General features: G+C 36.9%; 1 protein-coding gene across 2 annotated transcripts; it reads left to right on the top strand.

Moving 5' to 3' along the window:
- The first annotated feature begins 1,756 nt into the window (after positions 1–1,756).
- Positions 1,757–13,931, top strand: FAM149A (family with sequence similarity 149 member A). 2 transcript variants are annotated; one of them, XM_015624660.2, is made up of 13 exons: positions 1,757–1,867; positions 2,834–2,966; positions 4,492–4,634; positions 5,405–5,530; positions 5,688–5,864; positions 7,765–7,955; positions 9,370–9,524; positions 10,587–10,690; positions 10,889–11,107; positions 11,425–11,545; positions 12,224–12,352; positions 12,717–12,795; positions 13,623–13,931. In XM_015624660.2, exons 3-13 carry the CDS (start codon positions 4,549–4,551, stop codon positions 13,694–13,696), a joined length of 1,461 nt encoding a protein of 486 aa, XP_015480146.1. In that variant the 5' UTR covers positions 1,757–1,867; positions 2,834–2,966; positions 4,492–4,548; the 3' UTR covers positions 13,697–13,931. The 2 variants fall into 2 exon arrangements, with proteins under 2 accessions (XP_015480146.1, XP_015480145.1); XM_015624659.2 differs by lacking the exon at positions 1,757–1,867 and adding an exon at positions 3,702–3,726 and having other exon boundaries at positions 2,887–2,966.
- The last annotated feature ends 1,165 nt before the right edge of the window (positions 13,932–15,096 follow it).

The following is a 15,096-nucleotide window of genomic DNA, read 5'->3' on the forward strand; positions in this document are numbered from 1 at the left end:
CCCTGGCGGAGTGGGTGTGAGGGCGGGCCCGGGGCGGCGGCGGCGCTGCTGCGGTGTAGGTGGACAGCGATGTTGTTGTCCCCCGTCGCTGCGGAGCTTTCGGTAAGCAGCCAGGAGCTGCTCCAGCTTCTGGTGTTCGCTCGCCAGCGCAGGGGAAGTGATGCTGTAGATGTGCTGGGAAGTGTTTTTCTGTCGTTTTATTTTATTGCAATAATTTCCTGGCACATCTAATGGCATGTGATCCAAGGAGTCAGGAGACGTAGTACAACAACACAAAAACGTGGCAGAAACACTTCTTTGCTCCACCTCACATCAAGACAAGAGAACACTGCCTGAAATTGTTCTAGGGGAGGTTTAGCTTGGATATAAGTAAGCAGAAGGTAACAGTAAATGGTTTCCTCTTCCAGTGGTGTTTCATGGGAATCTGACCTGGGCAGTTTGAGTAGGTAAAGAGCAGTGAAGTGTGAAACCCTGGTGGTGATATTAAGTCGTGGAAAAATACTAAGAACAAGCATCAGCTGTGAAAAAAATTGAAAGACCTTATAAGGCTGCCCAAGTAATAATATGGCAAATGTTAGACAGAGAGGGATGTCCAGGAACAGAAGGAAACATCATTCCATGTAGAAGATGGACTGTGAGCTCACAGTTACTTCTTGGGAGAGGGATTTTGGTGTTAGGACAAAATGAGACTCAAGTCATGGGACTGGACTTCATGAATATTCATAGAGCTTCTTGGTGCTTACTGGCCAAAAACAGATACCTTCATTCGATATGAAGTGTAAGCACATGGAAATGGTTTCCACTGCTGTTGTACCAGCCTCCAAGTATTCAAAATTTAAGGTCTTCCCTGATGAGTTGTTCAAACTTATGGTGGGTTTTCGGTATCCTCTTAACCAGGACATAGCAGTAGGATGTGTGATGTGATCCATTTGAGTGAGGAGTTAGATTTTGGCATATGTGTCTTTGTAATATGTGTAGCGGCAAGATAAAAGGAAAGAAGGATAGTATCAGAAAGGATAGAAGGAAGAGAGAGCAATCCTAACTGTTGCAGAGCTAATCTACAGTTCTTGTCTAAAGAAATGAAAATTGTTGAACTGTGAGCTGTTTTCTTATAGTTACTCATTCACAAATGTACTTTGATGCAATCATGCCACTGTGAGAGTTTTATGGGATGAAAATAGGTTAAGCAATCTGTTGTTGTGTTTCCAAGGAGCACTTTGACACGTCTGTGTACGTTCTGAAGAGGAGGGTTTAGCATTTTAATGACCCAGCTTCACGCATCGAATGTAATATGTGATTGTGAACAGTTGTGTAATTATAAACAGTTCCCATCTAAAAAAAACCAAACAACCTCCCAACAAAAAACCCTAGCCCCCAAACAAAGGAAAAAACATTCCTTCATTAAACTGCTGTATGGGCATTTACTGGTTTGTACCTTTGCTGTGTTGTTGAAATAGTGAAGTGCTGCTTCATTTGTGTGGGCTTCTTGCAGAGCTTGAACTGCAAAATCCAAGAAGGATGCCAGTAGAGTAGAACAAGTCTCAAAGTAAAGTACCTTTGTAAGTAAGGCGGATAAAAGCTATTTTAAAACAAGGTAGTTTGTTTCAAGCAAATGTTTGTCATGATGGAGAGGATTGAAAAATTGAAAAGTTTTCTCTCTCCTCCTTTCCCCTTCCCTCCTCACCCCCCCTTTTCAGTGGAGATGCGACTTAACTTTTATTTAAAATTATGGAATGTTATATTTCTGTGTTTATAGGAAGGGACTGTCCATAGGTTCCCCAAATCGGTGTCTCTCTGGAAAAAGTGGAGTGTCTCTTCCATCAGTTTTTGCAAGAAATGTGCAAGAAGCCATTGACAATTATACCTGGTATGCATCTACTTCTGAAATAATAATTAATTAATTAATAATACTTAATTAACTCACTTTTGACATAGATTTTCGTGTTTGGAATTAATTTTCTCTAAAGTCACTTCCAGTCATTCTCATGGATAATAATTATTGCATAATAATGCAGCATGATGCAAATTGACCTAACCTGCTGTTTAAAGGGTTTGAATTTTATTCCTTGTTTGTGATACAAATTTGAGTATTTTAAGATCGTGGTAGGGAGCACTGTTTAGGTCTGGAATGGAAATCAGACTTCATGATTAAATTGAAATCATGCTCATCAATGTTGCAGGTTAGTTAACTTTCAAGAAGTTTCATTCCGGATGACACTGTTTAGGGTTTGCTAGGCCTGCCCATCCAAATGCCACTGCTTTCCCTGCATCCTGGGGTGGGTGGTAGCTGGCAAGGACCAGCTAGAACTTCAGAGGCTTGAGTTGTGCAGGTCAAATTTTAAAGTGCATTAGATTTAGCAACATATAAACCACAGCATAGAGACATGTAACTCAGTGCTGTTTGAAATATTTGTAGAGATCTTGTGCTTAGTTTTGCAAAAGCTTTCTTGTGATAGCTTCTAATGTGAAAGAGTTAAAGAAACCTTATGTTATCTTTTATGTGTTTTTCATGTGATCACTAGCTGACGTGGAGAAACCAAAATAATTGTTCAAGCTGGAAATATTGATACATACATATAATTATATTCAAATACAAACACAGATACATATGCATATTTTAGAGTGCCATACAATTGCAATGGTGTATATAGATGCAAAAGCATGATAGTGTAGAAGGAATTGCCTTTTAGGCACTAAATGGTACTAATAGGAACATGTATTCACTCTACTTTAAAATATCTGCTTGCACCATTTACTTGATTAGTTGCTTTATTTAAAAGATATTTATACAGAAAATAATTGTGTTCTTCATTTTAATTTGTCTTCTTTTCAGCGAGACACTTTCATCACTTTCTTCTAGTGGTTGTACAACACCCACAGAGTTGAATAATACGTGGCCTGGAATAAACAGCTATACTACCAGTTTGTCTACTGAAAGAAGTTCGGTTTACTCCTGGCGGGATGATGTATGTCACAGAAACTTTTACAGTGCCCTTTCTCCAAATATTGTAGAAAACACTAGTTTTTACTGATGTTGGACATGCAGCATCTCATCCATAATAGCCTAATGGATAAATGTATTAATTGAATATTTAAAAAATAGTTTTGGTTGCAAGTTGGTATCGGTGCAGTTAATGCGTAACAAAGGAAAATGGAATAAAGTGATAAATATTAAAGTTTGGGGAAAACAAAGCTATTTTACTGAAGAAGTAAAACAAAGCTGTTTTACTAAGCCAAAGTTTATGTTTCTGAGTCTAAGCGAATGATAAACATGTCTTTTCAAACATTGTATATTGCAGGCAATGTCTAAATTGAGTGTTCTCAAGGTTTTCAGTTATAAAGTACATTCATGAATATGCACATAAATTTCACAGTCTTGGTAAATATTTAGCTCTTAAATAAACTCAGTTATTTTTTGTAGATGATGAAGAGAGAGATTGTATCTGTTACAAAGGCTGAGCTCTGAGGTATACCTGGTGCAGGCTGGCAGTGTTAAATAAATCCAAAAGCATTGCAGTTGCTGCCACTTTCATTTCAGAAAGCCTTTTGTGGCTGGTAGTGGTAGTTCAGCCATTCTTTTTGCATAATACCCTAACCTTTAGGGTACTGACCCCATCTGTTGCTGCTAGCCCTTCAGGAGAAAGACTGACTCTGAATATTACAGTAACCTGTGTGAGAGTTATTTTTTCATTCCTTTTCAGTGTGATCCCTTCTGAGTGCTTTGAGGTATTCAGCTGGCGGTGAGCAAGCATGGTTTGGGGGGCACTGAGTTTTACCAGTTCTTTTAGTGTATCAAAGTATCTAATGTAAGTGACAAGTGTCATTACAAACAGTGGCCCAGCTGAGGAACCCTCAGCCAAGTGCTTGTCTCCACATCACTGGCACTTCTCTGCTATTTTCATTTGCCTCTGTGTTAACCTAGTCTCAAGTTGCACTGAGTTGTAGGTTCAGGGAAGAAGTGTGAAAGGGCATTTCTCACACTGACAGCTGTTTCCTATGCACTAGACTACATCACACAGGTAGGTGTAAGGTGCTCACTCTTTGCGCTCTTAGCTGTCGTTTAGAAAGGAAGAAGAGCACTTCTTGAAAGAGGAGGGAGCTTTTGTGCCCTGGGTGCCAGAGATGCAGTGTGTGTGCTTCACATTGGCACAGGGAACAAACTGTGAATCCAAACAACTTATAACTGGGGTTTTTTTGGGGGGGGTTGTTTTTTAATGTGGGCTAATTCTAGGCAGCTTATGTTATCTTTTAACATCAAAGAAATGCAGCCTTGTAGTTCCTTTTTATTAAATCAAGTTATTCAGGCCAGCTATATGGGATTTTTTTTTTTTTTATTGTGGTATATAAATTATTGTGTCCAAAATATATAGTCTGACTATGCATTCTGATACGCTCATCCAAGTTGATTCATGTTGTTCTGTTCTTTAAATACCATGGAAATTTTAGTATACATGCATATTTGCTAATGACTGTTAATTTTATAATATATAGGAATTTGATAAAGCCAACACACAGAAGGTCCATCAGTTATTTTGGGAGATTGATGAAATGCTGTTTGAAGGAAAAGTGACCTCCCAAACAGAGAACCTGCAGGCAGAATGTGCAGATTGGGTTGAACAATTTCCTCATATAAGGTGAGGAAATTCTTGCTAGTAGTAGTTTTAATCAGTTGACATTCTAATTTGATTTTTTGGGGTACCTTCGTATGATTTGGGCATCAGAAACACTGATGCATTCAGATCTGAATCTCTGGGACTGAGCTGTGCCATAGTTATTCAGTAAATCTGGGCAGTGTTGCTTTAGCAGCTGATGCCCTTTATTTTGATTAATAAAATTATTGCAGGCAAAGTTGTTCAGAAATTATTTTATTATATAATTTTGTGTATATTTATTAGAGTTGCTTTCATCTTTTCTCTCTTCCTCTCTATATTATGCATGTTGGAGTTTGCACATTTTCTGAACTTTAACTGTAGCCTTAAATTTCCATGTAAACATCTTTGATAAGCACTTTTACTCACCTTGGTGGATGCCAGAGTTGGACAAGTGAAGTCACAGCACATGTTATTTGTCTTCTGCATCCATTTTTAAATGTATTGTACAGAGTTTTTTGATAAGAAAGGAAGTGTGTTTACTTTTGTCTGCCTTTAGAGCAATCTAACAGTTGGGTTTTTTTTATTTGCTCTGAAAATCTATAAACTAGAATCTCATCTTGTGTAAATCAACTTAACTTTAATGACTTAAATACTAGGCAATAATAAGGTTATACACAAGGCTCTGGCCCCTCAAAGCAGATGTAAGTTGTGCTTTTTCATTACCTACTGTTTGCAGGTGTTTGTATACTGGATATTTGCATATGGCTAAGGTTTCCATCTGTGATACTGCTTGTTCTCTCCTTTTTATTCAGAGTTCTAGGAAAGCAGCTCCTAGTGCCAAAGGATGAAGGCTTTCAGCATTTTCAGAGCAGAAATGATGCCCATGTAGATACTAAGAGTGTGCCTGGCCTCCTTGAATGTACTGGTCATACAAAAGAGTATGTTAATTTTTTTAAAGTTTTTGTTTTGGTCTCTCCCCTTCAGAAACATGTACAAATGTTACTTTCATGTTACTGAAACACGTCAGTATAATTAAATATGCTCTTTCTTCTTTCTTTGAATGTTTAATTCTCATTTTCTTGATATTTTTTCCAGCCTCTGCATCTCAGGATCTAAACTGATCCCAACAGCATTTCCAATACATACATCACTGGACTCAAGTTCCACTAGGATTTCTTCTTCAGACTCAGCCATGTATTCCTTCCTGGAAGAAGAAATTTATGATGAGGATGGAAAAATAGAGGAATATCTTGCCTTTGACAGCAAGGAACTGTAAATAACAGATATATGTATTTTTGAAGAATGTATGAAAAGTTTTCAATGAACTGAGTTAGGGTTCATAAAGTGTGTTTCTCTTCTGTAAGACTGAGTTCCTTCTGTCCCTGTGTTTGGTAACACAGTCGTCAGAACACTCACTAGGCATGTGGAAGATTAGGTATGTCTTTCTAGAGGTTTAAAGCTCACATCTCCCCTTTCAGAGGAATGTGTCTTAACCACTAGTTGTTTTGAGGTATTTGATGCATGGAGATTCAATAAAATCAATATTTAATTTTGAGATGGGGTAGAATGAAGGCATTCCTTCTCCCCAAGTGAGTGCCTTGAGCATCAGGTTGTTTAGTGTCATTACACTGTTTGTGCTGTCATTGTCTGTCCTAATGAGTCTTAAATTCTTTCTGTGCAGAGTGTAACAGCTTTGTGAGGGGAGCTGCAGGTTACAACCAGCATTTAGAGCACTCTTGTGAGCAACAAGTCACTCAGTCATCTTCTTGACAGTGCAGCCTAGGTTTCCTGTGAGCCAGTTGAATGTTCCAGCAGCTAGGCTACTGCGTGGATAATATATCATCATGTGCTGTTTTCTAAAAGGCCTCTAAAAGAGGAAAACCTTGGTAGGACTTGTTGGGCACAAAGCACAGCTTTTTTTGCTAAGGCCTTGTGCACATTCAGAACAAAGACATGGTTGTCCTGAAAACCTGAGGAGCCAGACAGAGACCTTTTCATTCAGTGCTCTTTTTGAAAGGGAAGGCTGGGGTTGCTGCCCTTTTAGGAAGCATTTAGGTTCAAGAATAGCCTCGATAGTCTTCTCTCTTAGTTTTACTAAATAAGCAAACTTAATTTGGGAGGGAGACTTGTCTGAAGCTATGTCTGAGCTCTTTTGTCTCCTTCATATGATTCTTGTTTCCTTCAATTCTTAAATACTTTGTTCTCCATAACTAAAACAGTAAGTGTTAAAAAGCCTGACAGGAGACAGCTTGGTCATTTTGTGAGTTGGACCACTCAGCCACATCTCACGTGCAGTTAAGAATTATGCAGTGTGGTTTGAGGAAGAAGTGAAGAAGTGACAGAGAAGAGAAAGGGAGGTAGTAGAAACCAGTGGGAATTTAGAATCATCTTTTTGATTGCAAAAAACCCCAAATAAACAACAAGAAAAAAAACCCACAAAAAACCAAACCAGACAAAAAAACCCAACCAAACCCCAAAACCAATCAACCAACCAACCAAAAAACCCCCAACCATTCCTTAGAAAAAAGTATGATGGCATTAAAAAAAAGAAAAAAATTAAAACTTTCTCCCTGAGAGAGTGTGTTAAAAGACCAAGTTATGAAATGTTGCTAAAACATGCTTCCCTAGATACAGAGGAAACAAAAATTAAAAAGCATAACTGTCCTTACTGTAGTGTAGAGGAAGAAGGTATGTGTAAAGCTATGGGCTCTACCATTCCTGTTATACTGCAGAAATCCTTTAAAGTTGTTTCATCTTTGATCAGTGGTGGACAATTGCAGCTATGTGCAGGTACACAGGGCATGTTGAGAAAGAAACTTTCTATGTGAGAGTCCTCTTGACAAATACAACAGATGTTGTTGCCTATATTGTAAAAAGCATGGGATTTAGTCTCAAAGAACTATGTACCACATATAAAACCTTTTCCTAGACCTGTAAATCTTTCTTTTGTAACGCCCTAATGGGATTTTTAAATTTTTCAATGGCAAGCAAATGAAAGAGATATCAGTATATGTATTTGATAAGTTCTCCTCCCTTAGGTGAATTTGGGTTTGAATTTTTTGGTTATCTCCAGCTGACTGCCTTTTCTTCCATATATATGTTTCTCTGTTGAAGAGGGCGGGAGGAAGGTCAATTCCCATGGGAATTCTTTTGAATTTGTTTCCTTTATTAGTGAGGATGAGATTTGGGAACAAAAGAAAATGCGTCTTTCTGAGAAGAGGTGTAAGCGTGGCATCCCCCCTGTTTCTCCCAATGCCTGTATCAAAGATGCTGTTACTTCTGAAGTATTTGATCATATCTGGAGCAGTGTCATTGGAATATTGGAGGAACTGATTAAAAAAAATTGGGAAACTAATGTCCCAGGTATTTAATATTTTCATTTGAAAATAAGGTGTTTATTGAATCTAATTCAGAAAAGGCATCCTTCCCTATCCCTTTAAATTAAACAAATTTTCCTTTAGTTAAGATAACCAGTGCTGTAGAACTGTTACGTATATAACGCCTTGCCATGAGAATGTGTGCACACACATACATCTAAAATAAAACTTTCTTCCAAATTTTCAACGAGTTTTGTACAAGAGGTGTAAAAAGAAAAATACTGACTGAAATAGCTTCATTGCAAGAGAGTGTGTATAAAAAAATAAAAACATTGATCACTGGCTTGAAAATGCAAATTGATGCTCTTAGTCATCATTAGTCAGGGGATTACTGACAATGTGATCTGGATCTGGAACCTAGGAATCAGTCTTCTAGTCTTTGTTGTTTAAGCTTTATTAATAAAAAGAACCCTTGGGTAGTCAGAATGTTAAAGTGAGATAAACAGTCTTGCTGATGTGCAGGAGTTCACAAATTCACTATAGGATGAAGAAAAGGTGACACATGTAATTTTATTTTATGTTTTCATATTCTAACAGACTGTAGTGAGGAAAAATAAAAGCTAGGAAATTTAGGTGCAAGTGAAAATCTATTTAGTGAGCATGTGTTATCATTGGAAGCCGAGTGAAATTTCAGTTCTTTCAATGCATTTTAAAAGGACAGAAGTAACAGTAGAATACCTGAGGGTGAGTCTTGGAAGTTACCTCTAATGTAAGGTACACTCAACCTCAAATATAAGAATACAACAAAGTAAGAAATGGCAAAATTTCTCTGAATGCTTGCAGCATCAGAACTTAACATCTAGGTTTTACTGTAATTTAAAAGTTTTTTTGACACCACAGGTTGATTGTTTAGCTCTCAGTATTACAGTTTAGGGAGGATCATTTAACAGTGTTATGGTAGATTTGCTCTTTTATATTTTTGAAGGTGATAAGCTTATTACAAATAGCTAGTATTTCAACTAGGAAGGAAAACGATGTAGGTTTATAATAGAAATAAGATGGTCGCATATAACCAAAATGAAAGAGTGTATAGCTGCTGTCAGGCAAGGCTAGTCAATAGACTTTTAATTTAATATATAGTTTTAATTTTTTGCTACGTAAAAAGGAAAAGGTCTGGGGATTTTTAGACAGCATTTCATAGGTCTTACATGTATTTTCTTAAACAAAAACCTCCAAATCTATCTGTATAGGCCAGCTTGTATGTCAGTGCCAGAGAAGGCATAGACAAATGTAAATGCTTTCAAAAACCCATAATTTATGTTAGATTTTTAAATAGCATGGAAACATAAAGCTATGTGAAAGTCTTTATTTACTGTGTAGTGTAATGAACCCAAAGAAATGATGGCTAGTAAATGCAGAATATACTTCTTACACCCTCTACTTTTTTTGCTGTTGTGCAGAGTGTGACCAACAAATAGAAAAACTGAAAACTGTTACAGAAAAACTGCCTCATTTGCCAGTCATTCACATTACAGCAGATGCTGGGACCATTCCTCTTTCCAGAGGCTATGAAGCACGAAGTGTATCTTTTGGGGCTCATTCTGTTCCATCACAGGTAAAAATAAAATAACACCTTTCTGTCAAACATTTTTTATTTCTTCAAACCTTTGACAGTCTTGATTGAAACTTGAAAAGTTTCCTTTCTTTCCTCTTTTTTTTTTTTTTCCTTTATACCAAATAGGTGTACTTAAAATCATCTAATTTAAAATGAGGTTTCATTCATTTTTTGTTTGTTGTCACTTATTTTTCTTTGGTGGTCTTTAAAGGCACAATTTATCACTAAGGTATTTTTGCCATTGATTTGAAAAGTCTTGTTAAATTCTATTCTGTCCTTAAAAACTAATTCTGCTTTTATTGTGGTCTGGTAATTTCTTCATGGTAGAATTAAGATAAACTAGGATGTGAAGTTGCAGCTTGCAGTGCTTTTCTCACAACACTGCGAGTTTCAGACTCTTCCATTCCTTCTCTTTTTCTTGGCCTCTTGTGAAAGTGCAGTACATCCACAAGCACATTGGCACTAGACCTTTAACTCTTTGTGGAAGCTCGTGCTTATATTGATAAAATGTCCTATTTTGTCCTGCTTGCTATCTCCTCTCTCTGTCTTCTGGTTCTTGTTTTGCACACTGCTTCTGTTTGGTTTTTTCCTCCTGTCTTTCTCTATTGAGTTCAAGCGACTTCATTTTCTCCCATTGGCTCTTTTTCCATGCTTGCTAAACAGTGAGATATGGAACACAGCAAAGATAGCACAGCAGTCTTGGTTCTCTCCATAGGTGTGCTTTGTTCTGTAGCAGTCCCAGAAGCCAGGAGAAGTAAAATCAGGTCGCTGTGCTGAGCGGAAATGGAAAGTTTGAAGAATCAAACTCTGGCTTGAATGGAAATTTATATTTTAAAAAGAGTTGCAATTCAGTAACTAAATTACATAAATTGTATTTATAAAAATCTGTTTAAGATAAACAAAAGAAAAAAAGCATAGTTTCCCCATCTACTCCTGAGAACTGTACTGAACCATCTTAAAGGAGCTTTTGTAAAAAAACATCTAAAACACCTCTTAACTATGTGCTTGTTGAGATCTTCCTTCTAAAAAAGTAAAGGTTAACACAGTTGTTGCTTTTAATAGGTTTACCGTTTCTCCAACAACTTCTGTAGTGATCTGCATGGTGTGATGACAATTCAGGCAAAGCCACTCCAACAGAGGCATGCTACCACAGCAGAAAAAATACAGTAGGTGACACTGACATTCAAAAAATATGACATAATTCACATAATGTAAAAAATGTCTTGCACTCAGAAAAAAATTATAAAAAGGCAGTGATCTTGTATGTATCACTGGTATGATAGTAATTTGCAGAGGTTGAAATGATGCACTGTTAAACCCTTGTTTTTTTGATCCTAATTCCTTATTTCTTTCTCTTTCACTAGGAATGAGCAAGAAGACAAACAGCCCAGCATTGCCTACAGCACTCCAAATTCAGCTCATGATAGACTGGGGACAACTTCTGCTAACAATGTTCTCTCATCGTCTCCAGTTCTGCTGGCATCTTCTAGGAAACTACCAAGGTTACCTTCTCTCACCTCTGACCAATCCTGTTCAGAAGTTCCTAATATGTACCATGATGAAATCTGTAAAGGGATGAAACTGTGAGTTTTTCATTTTATTATTTTCTTTTCTGAGAACTTCACTGAAATTTCACTACTAAGGAATTTTGCAAAATACTTGAGAACTAACTCATGATTTATTATTAAATGTAGAATTCATAGGGAAGGAGAAAGCCAGCAGAGCCATGATTTTTTGAGGAAAGGCATTTTTTTTTACTTCTTTATTGCTGTATTAGGTGCTATTACTTTCTGTAGCTGAGCTTTGTAAAGAAATGTACTACTTAATAATTTCATATTACTTCAGTGAAGAAGTCTGTAACGTGAATGCTCCTAAAAGTGGAACTCTTACAATTCTGTAGGGTTGGCAGCTGGGATCGTTTATCTCCTGCTCGTGCACCTGCAACCCGGAACAAGTTACCACCAATAAACTCTGAGGTTGTGGAGCAACATGTTTCACTACCTCGAATGCAACAGAGCTTTGTAAGTTGTGTTCATTTTTTTACCAAGAAGAACTTCAAGCTATTTAGAAATAAATTATGCTATGTCACTGGTTAAAATGAGTAATTTTACAGCTTGAGTTGGTTTGTGTTAATAGATAGTTTTAACATGCAAATGTGTGTTACATTTGGGTGCAATCACAATGCAAGGGAAGAAGGTTTAAAACCTCAGGTCACAGACAGATCATAGTGGAAAGAGTTCTCTGACAACAGAAAAACCTGATTTTAAAAAAGAAGAAGCTAAAAAGAACCAACCAACAAGATAACCTTAGTAATCTTGCTCTTCTATGATCCATATTTAAATAGCTCTTTTCAGTGTTCTGTTCACTAATGTTAGGTTATAAGAATTAGAAGATTATGTTGACTGAAATAGAAAAGGATAACAACTGAAAAAAACCAGTTCTTATATTGGCCTATATTTTTGAAGGCTGAGGAAGTAATAAATCACCAGAAAGAAAGTAAATTAGCATGTTGCTATATCAATATGCCAACATAGCAACTGTCTCACATCTACTGAAAAAACAGGCGGACACTTAAATTGGTGCTTTCGTTCATTGAAAACATATTTTTCTTAGCTTCTTTGGAAGTTTTGTATGTCAACAGAAAAAAAATAATTTATTCAATTGCTGCATTCTCTTAATGCTCTTTTTAATTCTCTCAGCATCAAGAACGATGTGCTCATAGCAGAGTGTCAAGTGCAGTAGCTGTCACAACAGAGCAACAGCCACTCAGAGAAAGAACTGTTACTGTTGATCAATTTTCAAGACCCAGCACAACTCATACATTCAGGGTATGTTACAGTGTAAGCAGAGATATGGAAAAAGGAAAGAGGTTTTCTTTCATGCCCGCTGTTGGTTTACAGAAGGTCTCATTTCTGCGTCTCTCCTGACTTCTAATGTACAGGGATTCCTGCTACCTGTAAAGAGAAGGATGCTAAAAGTCTTGGGGAGGGTGTAGGACTGTTGTATGGGGAAGAATTTTTTTTCAGATTTTGAGGGTGTGTGTGTTCTAGAAGTGTACAGTTTTAGTGCTGTTTGGAGCTTTGCACTTTGGTAGGATCCAGTCTTCTGGATTAGATCATAAAAACCCTAATCAAACCTTTTCCATAGATAAGTGTATTGCACTAGCTAAGACTATATCTTCCCTTTTTACAGAGAGACACACCTCAGAAGTCACTGACTTCCATGGATTTTGCTAACCACAGAAGAGCTGGTCAAGGATTTTTGATAACAGGTAGGCAAAGAAGAATGACTTGGAAGTCAATAAAACCTATTAACCCATCATACTGTCAAAAAGTTTAGTGCTTAGGGACAGCCATCTCAGCATGAAAGAAGAATGAGCTTTCTTGGCAGGATCTTTTGAATTGTATTTTGAAGTCTCTTCCACTTGTTCTGAGGTAGTTCTAACTCTTATGGTTAGGAATCCTGTAAAGCTTCTTTTTCTTGTTGTGACATGGGAGGAAAAGGATTCGGTCTTGTCTCATCTTCTTTTTTTTTTTCCCCTAGTATTTTGACATATTTACAGCTATAGCAAGAGTATGTGGTGTACAGGCTAGATATTTTTGCAGCTGCTAGAGTAGTAACACAGTTGTATGCTCATGAACTGCTGAAGACAAATTTTATTTTAGGTCTGAAATTAATAAACTTTCTGTGTGAAGAAAAAGATTCTTCATACAAAGAAGTATATTTGAAAATGTGCTTTTTTTTTTAAAAAAAATAAATCTTTCATAAAAAAAAAATCAGTATTGATTTGCAGTTCTCTCTTGAATTTACAACCCCAAAAAAGGGAGCAACCCAATGTGGCTCATTTTGTTCCATTTTTACAATAAAGCTGACTAGCTAGTTCCTGGTGTATTTGAGTCCTTATAAGTAACCTTTACTGGTTTTGAAGTTCCTTGAGTTTAAATAATTATATCATTGATAAAATTGTATAACAGGTGATGTAAGAATAAGGGTAGGTTAGCAAATATTAATCTGAGCACATTGGTGGAAGTAACTCATATATAATCTTGGAGTGTTTTTCAGAAGCTACAACAATTAATAATGTTTTATATTTTCCAGGTTCACAGAATTACTCCAGATCCTTTCAGAGAAATCCTCCAACCTCAAGGAAGAAATTTCAGATTGCTTCATAACCTGTTTTAGGAAGAAACATAAACGCTCTACATTGAATGAAAGACTGAAGCACTAAATTTGCCACTTAGTATCTTGTGTAACAAAGAAGGTGTGCATATGCTGGTGGTGTCTGCTGAGACTTGCAATCCTCAGGATACCTGCATTACCTTCTTTTAAAATTATTTGACCAGAGGTTAGATTAAAAATTAGAGTAAAATGAAATAAATGGTTGAGGTGTCTTCTCTGTTTGCAGTATCAAGAGACTGTGGCTGCACTTTCTTCTGAGGCATTCCTCCTTTTTATGCCTTTCGTAGAGAATTATTTTTCTACCTGTCAAATAAGATACATTTAGATCATAAAGTGCTGTTCCTGCTGTTTGCCTAAAGATGTTCTAGTCTATCTAGATATTAGTCATATATAAAATTTATACTTTTAAATTTATTCTTTTAAACAGGAGTTTGCAGTACTTCAACTGCTAATTTAACATTTCTTCATTTTTCAGTCTCTCTCATTATTATATTATTACAATATTTGATCTCTTACAAATATTATTTGTACCAACCTTTTTTTCTTCTTCCCTTAATTCTTTTGAAATCTCATTTATTGCTGTTCTAATCATGAGTAACTATGGGAATTGCTGAGATAAACTTTGTTTGCAGCACGTAATGTTTTCCCCGCCAAGCCAAACATATTTGTAGATGCTGAGCAATTGAACCACATGCTGAAAAATCTGTAAGACCATTCCCACTTTTTGAGATTTCTTGTACAAATTAAGAGAAGGGGAGAATAACAAGTGTCTGTTTCTGCAGCTTAAAAAGGAAGATTTTCTAATTACTAGACCAATGGATTGCTTTTGGGTGGCAAGAGAGAGGAAAAAGGATGTTTGCTGTCTACCAGAAGTATTTTAACACTTCTCACTTTTGGTCAGTTTTTGGGCACCTGACATCTTACATCCTAATAGTCATTATAGACTCATTCCAGGTTGGCAGGTACCTCAAGGATCATCTGGTCCAGTCTTTCCTGGCAAAAGCACAGTCTGGATGAGATGGCCCATCACCCTTCCAGCTGAATTGTAAGTGTCAGTGTTGGAGAATCCACCACTTCCCACATAGTGGAGAGATTATTCCAATGGCTGATTATTCTCATTATGGAAAATTTTCCTCTTGTGTCCAGTTGGAATCTTCCCAGGTGTAACTTGCACACACCACTCCTCACTTTTCCATAAGACTCCATATGAAAAGGAAATTTCCATCTTACCAGCCATGCTTTAAATACAGGAATACAGTGATAAGGTGTGCCTAAGATTCTTTTTTCCAAGCTGGACAAATCCAGTTTTCTCAGCCTTTCCTCACATGACAGGCTACCCAGTAATTTGGTCACCGTTGTTGCCCTTTGCTGCACCTTCTCTACCCTGTCCACT

This window comes from Parus major, chromosome 4, assembly GCF_001522545.3.
Source record: "Parus major isolate Abel chromosome 4, Parus_major1.1, whole genome shotgun sequence".
Taxonomy (NCBI): domain Eukaryota; kingdom Metazoa; phylum Chordata; class Aves; order Passeriformes; family Paridae; genus Parus; species Parus major.

Coding starts and splice junctions, on each gene's coding strand:
- FAM149A (XM_015624659.2), top strand. Junction 5,531..5,687: donor TGTACTGGTCATACAAAAGA/GTATGTTAATTT, acceptor TATTTTTTCCAG/CCTCTGCATCTCAGGATCTA. Junction 7,956..9,369: donor TTGGGAAACTAATGTCCCAG/GTATTTAATATT, acceptor GCTGTTGTGCAG/AGTGTGACCAACAAATAGAA.